The 13178-nt window shown below is 40.5% G+C and overlaps 1 protein-coding gene across 1 annotated transcript; it reads left to right on the forward strand.

Annotated features, from left to right (window-relative positions):
• The first annotated feature begins 8600 nt into the window (after window positions 1-8600).
• LOC145398713 (KRAB domain-containing protein 2-like) lies at window positions 8601-9026 on the forward strand. The gene has a single exon (XM_080271514.1). The coding sequence runs from the start codon at window positions 8601-8603 to the stop codon at window positions 9024-9026; it is 426 nt and encodes a 141-aa protein (XP_080127640.1).
• Window positions 9027-13178: the final 4152 nt, after the last annotated feature.

Here is a 13178-nt window from a genome sequence, read left to right on the forward strand (position 1 = left end):
CGTCATGAAATTCTTGTTCGTCTGGACTATGAGGAAGTTTGAGATACATCTTATGACTAAGGATTCTTGAAGGTCTGGGACAACAAAGGTTGTGGATATACATTCTGTGCATTGGCATTCCTGGTTCATCTAGGTAAGTAGATGTGTTCTGTAACTCTTCCTGTAGAACTCAGACATAACTACCTGTTTTACATATTGTTAACTATAGCTATATTGTTACATACAGTACTGTGTTATATTATGCCTACATATCGCTCGGTCACACGAAACTGGCTTACCATCGACAGTAAATAGTCATAACATATTAATACATATTATATACACATTATAATGAACTTATAAGTTAATAAAGTGAAATACATAATATTGTAAAAGTAACATAACTGTATGAATAATGTATTAATGCAGTTACATCATTTTAATGCTATTGTAGGTGCATCATTTTAATGCAACTATTATGCAAGTGTGACTGTAACATAACATTGTGTTACTGCAACTGTTGCCATAAAATTATAGTTACATTTTGTTAATGCAACTGTTGCATAATTGTATTAGCCATAAAATTGTGGTTACATTTTGTTAATGCAACTGTTACATATTTGTTTTCACCTTAAGATTGAAGTTACATTTTGTTAATGCAACTGTTACATATTTGTGTTGGCCTTAGAATTGTAGTTACATTTTGTTAATGCAACTATTACATAATTGTGTTGGCCATAACTGTAGTTAAAGTTACATATAAGTTACATCTTGTTAATACAACTGTTACATAATTGTGTTGGCCATAAAACTGTAGTTACATATTGTTAATGCAACTGTTACATAATTGTGTTGGCCATAGTTGTAGTAATGCTATCGCGTGTGGATACGTAATTGTAGTCACAGTAATTGGAGTAATGCAAGGTACAGGCGTTAGTAGTTACATAATTGTAACAAGTGAAACATAATTGTAGGCATCACAAGTGTGGTCATTGTAGCTATATAACTGATACATGTGTATAAAATTAATACAATAATAGCAATACAATCATCTTATGAATCAGACATATATGGTGTAGTTGTTCATTTGAGACGCCATAGGTGTACTGACTTAGTTATGTGAGACACCATAGGTGTATTAGCTTAGTTACATGAGACACCACAGGTGTATTAGCTTAGTTATGTTGCATAGTTTATTTGAGACACCATGGGTGTATTAGCTTACTTATGTTGCACAGTTTATCTGAGACACCATGGGTGTATTAGCTTAGTTATGTGAGACACCATAGGTGTATTAGCTTAGTTATGTTGCACAGTTTGTTTGAGACACCATGGGTGTATTAGTTTAGTTATGTTGCACAGTTTATTTGAGAGACCATGGGTGTATTAGCTTTAGTTATGTTGCACAGTTTGAATTAAGATGACATTATACCTGTATGTAACCCATATTTTGTTATTTTATATAAAATTATATATACAGTATTTACTATATGTCCAGTGTTCACTTAGTTTCACACATGGCTTGACACTATAGTCCTCCAAAGGTTGTAAAGTCAACTTGATATGTTTGCCCATTTTAAAATTCATCTTTAGGTATTGGTTGCAAGTACTAGAGTGTGTGGTTGAGTATAACACACTGTTGCTAGCTTCGTTTTTGTCAGTCATTTTCACTTGATTTTCCTTGTCACCGTAATTTGAAGGATACATGTTTACTTATATTTTAATTTTCCGGTCTTACCTGATTTTCATATGTATGTATTATATGTTTGTGTTAGGATCTCGTCTATCGCTGTATATATATGTAAGGTTGTGTATAAATGAAGTGTTACTATTAAATTAATAGAATAAATGTTCGATTCACTGATATTAAATGTGGTGGGAATACTGGCTAAGGTGCTGCTGCTGATGATAGTGATGATGGCTGAAGGGTGTTGGTAGGGTTGATTGAAGTAGGTCAGGTCCTGGTATGTCTGAGTCAGCACTCGGTGTCGTTGTCCCCACTCAGCTGATGATGACATACTGCTGAGTAGCTGTCTCGCTCTAGTAGTCGTGGTGGAGATGGTGGTGGTGGTAGTGTTGTAGAAGGTGGAGGTTATGGTGGAGGGTGGTGGATGTTCAAGGAGGGAGAAAATGTGCTGATGTTGGGTCAACACACAGATGCACTTCATCCTTTCACAGTTTCCTTGTTCACTTCTTCGTCTTCATTTGTAGTGTTTGATTTTCCTTACTTGTTGAGATTAACTTGTAGGCTTGTAGAGTTGTTGATAGACGTAGTTAATCGTTGATATTGTTTCTCGTAATCTTGGAGTTGTGGTTTAGGAGAGATTAGGAACGAAGTTAAGCTGTGTTAATGCGACGCCAGCTCTCGCTATCTGCTTTGCTTGTTTGTTTTTTGTTTGATTGTGTGAAGTCGCCAAATTGAGCATAGTCGTTGATTGCTGTGACTGAGACATTATTCGACTTCGTTTACAGCTCGCCACCACTCTCACTGAATGTAGTGAGGTAGATATCATAGTATAAACTCGTAAAGCTTAGCTTGATTGTGGTTCGTTTTTGCCTCTCGCCACAAATCTCGAGTTTATCATAGTTAGTTCGTTATATCCACTGCTCACCAATGTAAGTGAGGGTAGTAGGTTCGTTTTTACCACTGCTCACCAATGTAAGTGAGGGTAGTAGGTTCGTTTTTACCGCTGCTCACCAACATAAGTAGATGTAGCCAAGGGGTGTAATTATGCAGAGAAGGTTATCTGGCCACCAATCTCGATAGCGTGGTTTTAGGTACTTGTAGTGAGATAGGGCACTTGATTATGGATCGTTAAGCTCAGCCAGAATTAAGGTGAGACGTAGGGTCAATGAGGTGAGTTACAGCATGCTTAGGTTACAAAGTTTATTGCACAAAGTTATAAAAAAGGTGAGCTACAGTTTAGTAGAGCGGGTTACTAACGTCGGACCTTCTCACCAGCCCTTCTCTCCACTTTCTCTCTCTAACCCCCTTCTGACTATATCTGACCCTCGTGTTAACGGGCCTACTATTCAACCCCTTCTTCTCTCTGATCTGAAGGGAATCCCTTCCACATTATATACAGCATGGGAAGGATGTGTATGTCTGGCAAATTTCCTAACACGTGGACTAACTGGCTAGGACTGGTTACTCCACATGTTTAAATATGTCATGAAATTCTTGTTCGTCTGGACTATGAGGAAGTTTGAGATACATCTTATGGCTAAGATTCTTGATGATCTGGGACAACAAAGGTTGTGGATATACATTCTTTGAATTGACATTCCTGGTTCGTCTAGGTAAGGGGATGTGTTCTGTAACTCTTCCTGGAGAACTAAGACATAACTACCTGTTTTACATATTGTTACCTACGGCTACATTGTTACACACAATACTGTGTTATATTATGCCTACAAGAGTTGTACTTTACTCGGGGGCGAATAAAACCCGTGTATAAAGTCAACAACTGTGCAGGGGTAAAGAAGGTATGTAGTCGGCTTGGCGCAGCTAATCTCTTGGGTGCAGATTGTACAAAGAGATGTAGTATGGTCTTTACAAGACAAATCCCGATAGAATGAAATCCCAAATATGTTAAAGGATGATGCAGGATTGAGCTGAATTTTGCTAAACATTTGTGGGTTTTCCTGTGGAATATTTTGTCGGGTTGAAAAGTGTAAAATCTGAGTGTTTGATGCATTGAAAAACAAGATTACCTTAACATATACGAACCTAGTCAGACATTAGGTGTGCCATGGTCTCATCCCTTTTTTGTTGAAGTAACTGCTGAGATGGACGTTGCGGGACCCTAATGGAAAAGTGAACAGTGGAATCATCGGCATATGAGTGGACAGGGTTAAATGTAAAATTTACAATGTCGTTGAAGAATAAAAGAAGAGTTGGTGACAGGACAGAGTCCTGAGGAACACCACTGTTGATAGATCTAGGAGAAGAACGGTGGCTGTCTACAACAGCAGCTGTAGAACGACCAGAAAGGAAGCTATGGATAAAGGCACAGACAGAAGGACAGAAACCGTAAGAGGGTAGTTTCGAAATTAAAGATTTATGCCAGACTCGATCGAAAGCCTTCGAGATGTTGTGTGCAATGGAGAAGCTTTCGCCAAAGTCCTGAAATGAGGATGACCAGGAGTCTGGAAGGTAGTGAGATCACCAGTGAAGCGTCCCTGAAGGAACCCATACTGACAATCAGAAAGAAGGTTGTGATAGGAAAGATCCATTAAAATTTTCCTGTTAAGAATAGACTCGAAAACTTTTGAGACACAGGATGCCAAAGCACTTGGAAGTTAGGGGGCTGGGAATGGTCACCCTTCTTAGGGATAGGCTGAATCAGAGCAAACTTCCAGCAAGAAGGAAAGGTACGAGTTGGCAGACGAAGGCAAAATAGTTTTCCTAGGCAGGGTGTAAGCACAGAAGCACAGTTATTGAGGACAAAAGTAGGGACCTCATGAGGCCCATATTTCTTGTTAGTATCAAGGCCAAGGATGGCAGAAAGTATATCAGTTGAAGAAATTTTAATATCAGCCATGAGGAAGTCAGAGGGGGGAAGTGATGGAGGAACAGCACCGGAGTCACCTAAGGTGGGACTAGAGGAGAAAGTCTGAGTGAAGAGATCTGCTTTACCAAAGAAATAGCTACAGAGCCATCAGAGTAGAAAAGGGGAGGGAATGATGATGAGCTAAAGTTGTTAAGTTTTTGGCAAGGTACCAGAAGGAGCGGAAAGAATTCAGGTTTGAGAATTGAGACCATTTAGTACGGACGAAATTACTTTTAGCAGAGCGAAGAATGGACTTAGCATGATTCCAGGCTGAAACATATAGGTGTGATTCAGGGGTGGGTTGGCTCCTGCACCTATTATAGGCCTCCTCCTTGTTTTGGACAGCATTAGAACAAGTGTGATTAAACCAAGGCTTCCTTGCATTAGTCAAAGGATATGGGGGAGGAATGTATGCTTCTATGCACGTAAGAAAAGCCTCTGTAATGAATACAGAAACCTACTAGAGACAATGGTTCAAGAGGAAGAGGTGGCAAATGTGGAAGAGTTGGATAAAGCCATTAAGAGATGTGCAGACAGAGTATTAAAAAGAACAGTAAAAATGAAAGTAGACCCAGAGAAAAAGGATATCAAGGAAGCACTGAGGATGAACGAAGAAATTAGGAAAGGAATACAGGAAAGAAAAAGACTAAATAGACCGAAGAGGAATGCAAAAACACAACTGAGAGAGAGATTGAATAATGAGTACCTGATCCAGAAGAAGAAAGTCCAAAAGATGATTAGGGAAGAAATATATGTATATGAAAAGAAACTGACAAAAGAGATAAAGGACTGCAGTGACAGGAGTAAGCAAATGTTGAACTACATAGACAAAATGAGGAGGAGAAGTAGAAGCAAAGAAAATGAAGCCTGCTTGTATGATATGGAAGGCAATCAGCTGTAGGAAACAGGAGCAAAGGAAAGACTGGAAGAAGTGTGGAAAGCAATATACCAGCAACATGAAAACAACATGTAGGAGGTGTGGACATCAGAAGCAAAAAGAAAATACATGAACATTCACAGTACAGAACCAGCATAAGGTAACATTGCAACTCGAGAAACAGAGTTCCCAGAACACCTGGCAGAACACTTTGACACGGTGGTGGAGATAAAAACAAAAAGAAGACTAATGGACTTCGACGGTATCACAAGAAAAGGTATGGCAGAGGTACTACAAAATCCGAAGAAAAAAAAAAGGCAGCTATTTCAAATAATATATAACCTGAGCTTTACAATTCTGCTGAAAAGTGACAAGTGTATGGAGACAATAATTAATGTATACAGAAAATACTAGAAGAAGAAGACATATCAGAAAAGTGGAGAATACCGAGAACAAAAATGATACCAAAAAATAACAAACCCACGGCATAACAACTCGGACCTATAGCCTTGAGTGATTACTCGTACAAAATATTTATGGGTCTGTTAAAGACAAAAATGGAAAGACACCTAGAAAAAAAAAAAAACATGAAAAGCAGGATACTCAGGCAGGCTTCACTACAGGTGGATGAATCGAAGATAACCTGCTGATACTTCAGTACTATGTGGAAAAGAGCTGCATATTGAAAAGACCACTGACTGTAACATCTATCTATTACAGCAAAGTCTATGACTCCATCAGACAAGGAATGCATTTAAAGTCTTTAATGAAATCCAAATTTCATCCAAAGATAACTGAAGTCATCGGCAATGTATGTAAAACCGACAAAACTGTAATAAACCTAAACAACAATGTGAAAAGTGAAATTAACATAAGTGGCATAAGACAAGGTTGCACAGGCTCTACAACATTAAGGTAATTCTGCAAACCATGGAAGAAGGAAATACTGGATTCTTGAGTGAAACTTTCAAACTGAATATGTTGTTCTTTCCTGATGATGGCTTAAAGTCTTCAAAAACAGTGGAAAAGGCAAGAAAAAATATCCAGAAATTAATAACTGTATGCAGAGAGTGTGGCTTAGAAATTGATAAGGATAAGAGTAACATTATAATATATAATATGAAGGACCAACCAGAAGAAATGGAAGGAATCAGAGTTGCGGACATCATTAAATATTTGGGACTAACCATTACAAATATGAGGAATATGTTTGGAAGACAGAAGGAGATCATGATAGAAAAGGCTGAGAAAATGGCTAACTTATCCAGTAATAGAAAACAGTTGCAACAAGATAATGATAGGGAAAGTGTACTGGAAGAGCCTGGCCCTACCATCAGTGCTGAATGGCAGAATTATTAGCCTAACAAAATCAGAAATAAAGAAGCTTCAGAGAGTAGAGAATACAGAATTTAGACAAATGCTTGGAGCAACTAAATCCACACCAGTTTGTACGCTTAGAGGAGAAGTGGGAACCTCATCAATGTTAGCAGTGGAAGGAAAAATTCAATACGTAAGGAGGATATTCCAAGAAGGAAAAGAAAGTGGAGGAAACAACAGAAACGACTTGTTAAGAGAGTTTATATTAGAAATGCAAGAAAAAAAAAGAAATACGAATGGCTGGAGGACATCACCAAATATATGACAAAATGAACTGGATTTAAATATAGTGACAAGAAAGAAGAAAGAGGACAAAAAAAACTGATAAGGAAATGGGATACAGAAAAATATAGCAGTGGAGAAAACTCAAAGTACATACCAGATGTGGAAATTGAGAGAGAATGGGAAGAGGCATTGAAGGAGACGCCGTTGGAATGGCAAAGCTTCCGCACAGTTGTCATCATCATCGGCGCGGGCATGTGCATCCAATCTTCATGCGATTCCTAAAAATATTTTGCAGCCAAACGACTTCATGGTAGCATTACAGACAGACATATATATCAGAAATTTTAATTTGATTAAAACTATAATAACAAACATGGCTGAGAATGTAGGTAATCGGTTTTAAGCTACGAAGAATATTTGTCACTACATTTAGACGGTTAGGTTTGTTAGCTCAGTGATTCCCTTCAACTTTATCGTAATGAGGCTTCTCCTCCTGAGAATATATGATAATAAAATTATACTAATGAACGAAGTGATAAAGGAAACATTTACAAAACAGTACTTTAGTTGACCACATTTTTGTTTTCAAATTAAATTATCAGGTGAAGGTCCTGTAGTGTCGGCATCTGCCAAGGTTGCAATGGCCGACACCCTGCCAGTCGATGGGGTTGACTTCCTCCTGGGCACCGATCTGGCTGGGGAGCAAGTATTTCCCCCACCAGTGGTATTGACAGAGGACGTTGGAGAAATTGCGGAGATGGGGGACCAGGCAGGAGATGAGGAAGAGGAAGGGCTGTATCTGGTCAGTGCTGTCACACAATCCATGGCTCAGTTCGCACAGCCGGAAGACAGTGATCATGGTCTGGATGATGTAGGGACTGACAGTTTGCAGAACAGGTCCCAGATAACACATCCAGCACTTGGGCAATGTGTATCATTTGAGGGACGGGAGGTTGAGGCAACTATCTCTAGGCACCTAGAGATGGCTGGTGATAGTCCTCTGACTGAGACTCCAATTCAATGCACACACTTGACCTCTGTTGGACCTGTGGAGTTGTGTGAGAAGCAACAGGGGGATCTTTCATTTGCACCTCTTTTTGTGAAGGTGAAAGAGCAGACGAGTTGGGAAGAGGGACCCGAGAACTTTGTAATGCTGGAACATGTTTTATATCGGCAGTGGACTCCTAGTGGGACTGTCAAGCAGGATGAGAGGAAACGGCTCCAGCTGGTGGTGCCAAAGAAGTAACGCCATTCGCTTATCCAACTCGCTGATGAAGCACCCCCAGCGGGTTATACGGGGGTAAGGTAGACCGTGGACCATTTACGATATAACTTCTGGTGGCCTAAGAGAAGGCCTGAAGTGGCCAATTTCATTTAATAGTGCCATGCCTGTCAAATAGTGGGGAAACTAAACTAGTCCATCCCAGCAGCTCTCCTTTTACCTATACCTGCAGTTGAGCCTCCCTTCACATGGGTCATTATTGATATGGTTGGTTCCCTACCTCCTACTTCCTCGTGAAACAAGTACTTACTGACTATAATGGACACCACTACTCATTATCCTGAGGCTATGCCAGTCACTAGCACACATGTTGTCTGTTATGAAACATCTTCTGCAGTTCTTTACATGTTTCGGTTTCCCCAGTGAGTTGGAGCCAGACCATGGTGCGAATTTCACCTCCAACTTATTCATTAAGACCTTGAAGGAGTTGGGGGTGGAGCAAATACTGTCAAGTGCCTACCATCCGCAAACTCAAGGGGCATTGGAGTGCCACCATCAGACTCTGAAATCTATGTTGAAAAAATTCTGTTATAAGCATGGAAGGGACTGGGACTTAGCTATCTCCTATGTTATGTTTGCTATCCGGGAAGTGCCATCAGAGTCTCTGGGGTTCTCCCCAAATAATCTTGTGCTTGGTCACCGGGTCAAGGGCCCCTTGGATGTGGTTTATGAGGTGTGGAGTGGCCGAATAAAGAGTCCTGAGCCTTTCCTCGACTTTGTAAGCAAGACCTGAACCAGACTCCATCAGGCATTCGAGATAGCATGAGAACATCTAGTCACTGCTCAAGGAAAGATGAAAGCACAGTATGACAGGAATAGTGGGAAACGAGAATTCAAGGTTGGAGATGAGGTGCTGGCTTTGTTACTGGCACAGGGTCAGCCCTTCACAGCCCAGTTTAGAGGTCCTTAGTGGCTCACTAAGAAAGTAGGTGATATAGATTACAGTACCTGGTGCAGACCCCTGATAGGCGGAAGTCACACCAACCCTGTCATGTTAATATATTGAAGCCCTACTACCGTCCATTCGCCCCTGACCTGGGGGACGTTGCTGATACCATCCAGGCCAGGGGTGATGGAGGTTGTACGGGGGCTAATGAGCATTTTTTTTTTTTTTAATGCTAGGAATATGGAACCAATGGCCACGAGCCCGCAGTAACTTTTCCTTCCAAGAGAAAAACAAAATACAAGAGAGAGCCAAATTCAAGATCCGATCATTTCGAGATGCCTGGACACACTGCACTTGAAAGACTGGAGATCATAGGAAGCTGGAAATACAGACAGAGGGAGACAGTTCCAGAGTTGACCTGCTGCATAAGTGAAACTTGGAGTAACGGTTAACTCTTCCATTAGAGACCTGGACAGAAAAGGGATGAGAGTTTGCTACTAGACGGGTGCTATGCGCCAGTCGTAGAGGTGGGGGGAATGCAATTAGACAGTTCAGAGGAGCAGTGACCATTGAAGTAGTGATAGAATAGAAATAAAGATGCAACAATGCGGCAAAGAGATGGAGGATGAAGTAAGAGGAGGAGAGTTAATGAGACGAAAAGCCTTTGATTCCACCCTATTGAGAAGAGCTGTATGTGGGGAACCTCCCCGCACATGCGAGTTGTACTCTATACAGAGATGGATAAAACCAATGTATAGAGTCAACAATTGTGTAGGGGTAAAGAAGGAATGGAGTCGGCTTAGCACACCTAATCTCTTGGAAGCAGATTTTACAAGAGATGTAATATGATCTTTCCAAGATAAGTCCCAAGTGAATGAAACTCCAAGGATGTTCAAGGATGATGCAGGATTAAGCTGAATATTATTAAACATTAGTGGGTACATCTGTGGAAGATTTTTTTGGGTTGATAGGTGTAAGAGCTGAGTCTTTGATGCATTAAAAACAACCAGGTTATTTTTACTCCAGTCAGAGATACGAGCCAAGTCAAAAATTAGGTGTGCCATAGCCTCATCCCTCGTTTGTTGAAGTAACAGTTGAGATGGACATTGTGGGAACCGAATGGAAAGGTGAAGGGTGGAGTCATCAGCGTATGAGTGGATAAGGTTAGATGTACAGTTACCTCCACTTCTAACGAGTACAGCGGGTGGTGTGTTTGGTGAGATGTGGCACCACTGTGTTTGTTTACATCGTAGTAATAGTAAGTGGATGGGCAGACCTGGCGGAGCTTCTTCTCCGCTACAGTATCTAGTACCCACAGAAACAATGTTCTACCAAGTCATACTCTGTATGCAAATCCAAGTGTTTGCCACATACCGGTATGTATAGTGGAAGGTAGAGAGAAAAACAAATTGTAATGCCATTGGATCCCATTGTTTCTCTGACAGAAGATGACTGTCAGGCGAGGTGGAACGGAGGACAGGGGGGAAAGGTCGTGGGGGAGCATGTATCGAAATTTTGTAGCGTTTCGTTTTGAAAGATGAAGGGTGTGGTAATACAGATGTTCGGAGGTGATCTGTAACTCCGTATGCAAAAACGTGAATTGGATGAATGTAGGAGTCTTAATGTTCGTCTTCCAATGTGTTGAGCAACTACAGTTGAGCATAAATGTTAGAAGGTGTGATGTCCGGCGTCTCAAAACATGGTTCACTTGAATCTAGGGAGTGTGTGACTCAACTGCTGTAACAATTTAGTGGCTGAACCAGGGTGGCCATAAATAATTCATGATCAAGCACGTGACACAACGGTCATGCCATGTTGTATATCATCCCTCTGTTTTATTGTGGGGAAAAACAATCATTATATTCTCAAACCATTGTATAAGTTGATGTTCTGTTGCATAGGATTATAGCTACTTTGAGTGTTGGACAGCTATTGGCTTATTGTGCGAAAATGTTGTGCAGTCATCATATTGATGGATCATGCGGAGGTAATGAGATACTGCATTTGCATAATGCATGCATATCTTGTATTATAATAATTGAAATAACGGTGTTACCTGTGTCCACTCCACAAATGATGTCGCTTTCTTTGAGGTGCTATTTAATTAGTCTGGATAGTTGTGACACAACATTCACGAACATTGCTCATCGTATATTATATTCTCTTAAAAACATTCATACATTAGTTTTCATACAAGTATTACACATTCAGGCCCTCCATAGCTGCAGACGCATTATACTATTTAATCGTGTGTCTACACTCACACACTTCGTTAAGAGGGAGCAAAATTTCCTTTACCATGCATGTCTGTCCGTTGTCTGCCAGTACAATATAAGGTTTTAGTATGTGGCCACGGCTACAAAAAGTATATTGGTGGCATAGTGTTGCTGGGAGACTGTAAAATTGCGTATAGTTTACGTGTGTTTGTGGATGGAGTCTGGTAATACACTTCACCGATTTATTCACATTCCCCCCAAGATAGCAGCTAAAGTCGCTGTTTTGCAGACTATACTGATTGACCAGTGAACAAATTTTCACCTCCCAGCAGTCTGAATGAGGTCCTGTTTCAACTGATAGAAACATTTAGTAGCGCAGTGAACAACGCAATTTTATATGTAAAATAAGGAGTGTTTCATGCACCTTGTCATCATACAGACTTATACAGTATAACACAGCCAAGGATGAGCTGGACCTACATCATACAGACTTATACAGTATAACACAGCCAAGGATGAGCTGGACCTACATCATACAGACTTATACAGTATAACACAGCTAATGATGAGCTGGACCTACGGTAGGATAAAGACTGAGTGCTGCTGGAGCGTCCAATTAAATGTAAGCAACATTGGTGCACCAGCACCTGAATATATATATATATATATATATATATATATATATATATATATATATATAGATAGATAGATAGATAGATAGATAGACACATAGATAGATAGATAGATAGATAGATACTGTATATATAAATTCCGGCCCTACCTCGTATAATGGGTAAAGAGACCTGATACTGACTTCCTTATCATATTGCATCACTACGACGAGATTGTAGCCTTACCAGTGACCTTGTGTAAATCTACTGGACGTGGGGTTGCTTCAGAACCCGGGGGTATGTTTCCTAAGCGCGGTGATTGGGTTTTACCATCCAGGTGCTGGTGCACCAATGTTGCTTACATTTAACTGGACGCTCCAGCAGCACTCAACCTTTATCCTACCGTAGGTCCAGCTCATCCTTGGCTGTGTTATACTGTATAAGTCTGTATGATGTAGGTCCAGCTCATCCTTGGCTGTGTTATACTGTATAAGTCTGTATGATGTAGGTCCAGCTCATCCTTGGCTGTGTTATACTGTATAAGTCTGTATGATGTAGGTCCAGCTCATCCTTGGCTGTGTTAAACTGTGTAAGTCTGTATGATAAGGTGCATAAAACACTCCTTTTTTTTACATATAAAATTGGATTGTTCACTGCGCTACTTAATGTTTCTATTAGTTGAAACAGGACCTCATTCAGACTGCTGGGAAGTGAATATGTGTTCAGTGGTCAATCAGTATAGTCACCAAAACCGCGAGTTTGGCTACTATCTTGGCAGGAATGTGAATAAATCGTTGAAGTGTATTACCAGACTCCATGCACAAACACCACGTAGACTATATGCAGTTTTACACTTTCCCAGCAGCACCATGTCACCGATACATTTTGTGTAGTCGTGGACACATACTAAAACCTTGTGTTATAATGGCAGACAACGGACAGAAATGCATAATGTTGCCCAGCGTTGCAGTTCGTTATATATCCGTTTATCACACGCAGTCGTTGCAGACATCATCTACTGTGTTAACATGGATCTGGAATGGCCAATTGCATTACTGGACCCCTGCACAAACAAGGCTGGACTACGCAATTTTCCTAACAAAACCACACCAACGAAATGCCTCTGTAACAGTAAATACTGGCCCGATACTATCCTCGATACATGGGCCCCC

This window comes from Coenobita brevimanus, chromosome 46, assembly GCF_032717465.1.
Source record: "Coenobita brevimanus isolate Jiangsu-jjx chromosome 46, ASM3271746v2, whole genome shotgun sequence".
Lineage (NCBI taxonomy): Eukaryota > Metazoa > Arthropoda > Malacostraca > Decapoda > Coenobitidae > Coenobita > Coenobita brevimanus.

Coding starts and splice junctions, on each gene's coding strand:
- LOC145398713 (XM_080271514.1), top strand. CDS start 8,601: ATGTTGTCTGTTATGAAACATCTTCTGCAGTTCTTTACATGTTTCGGT.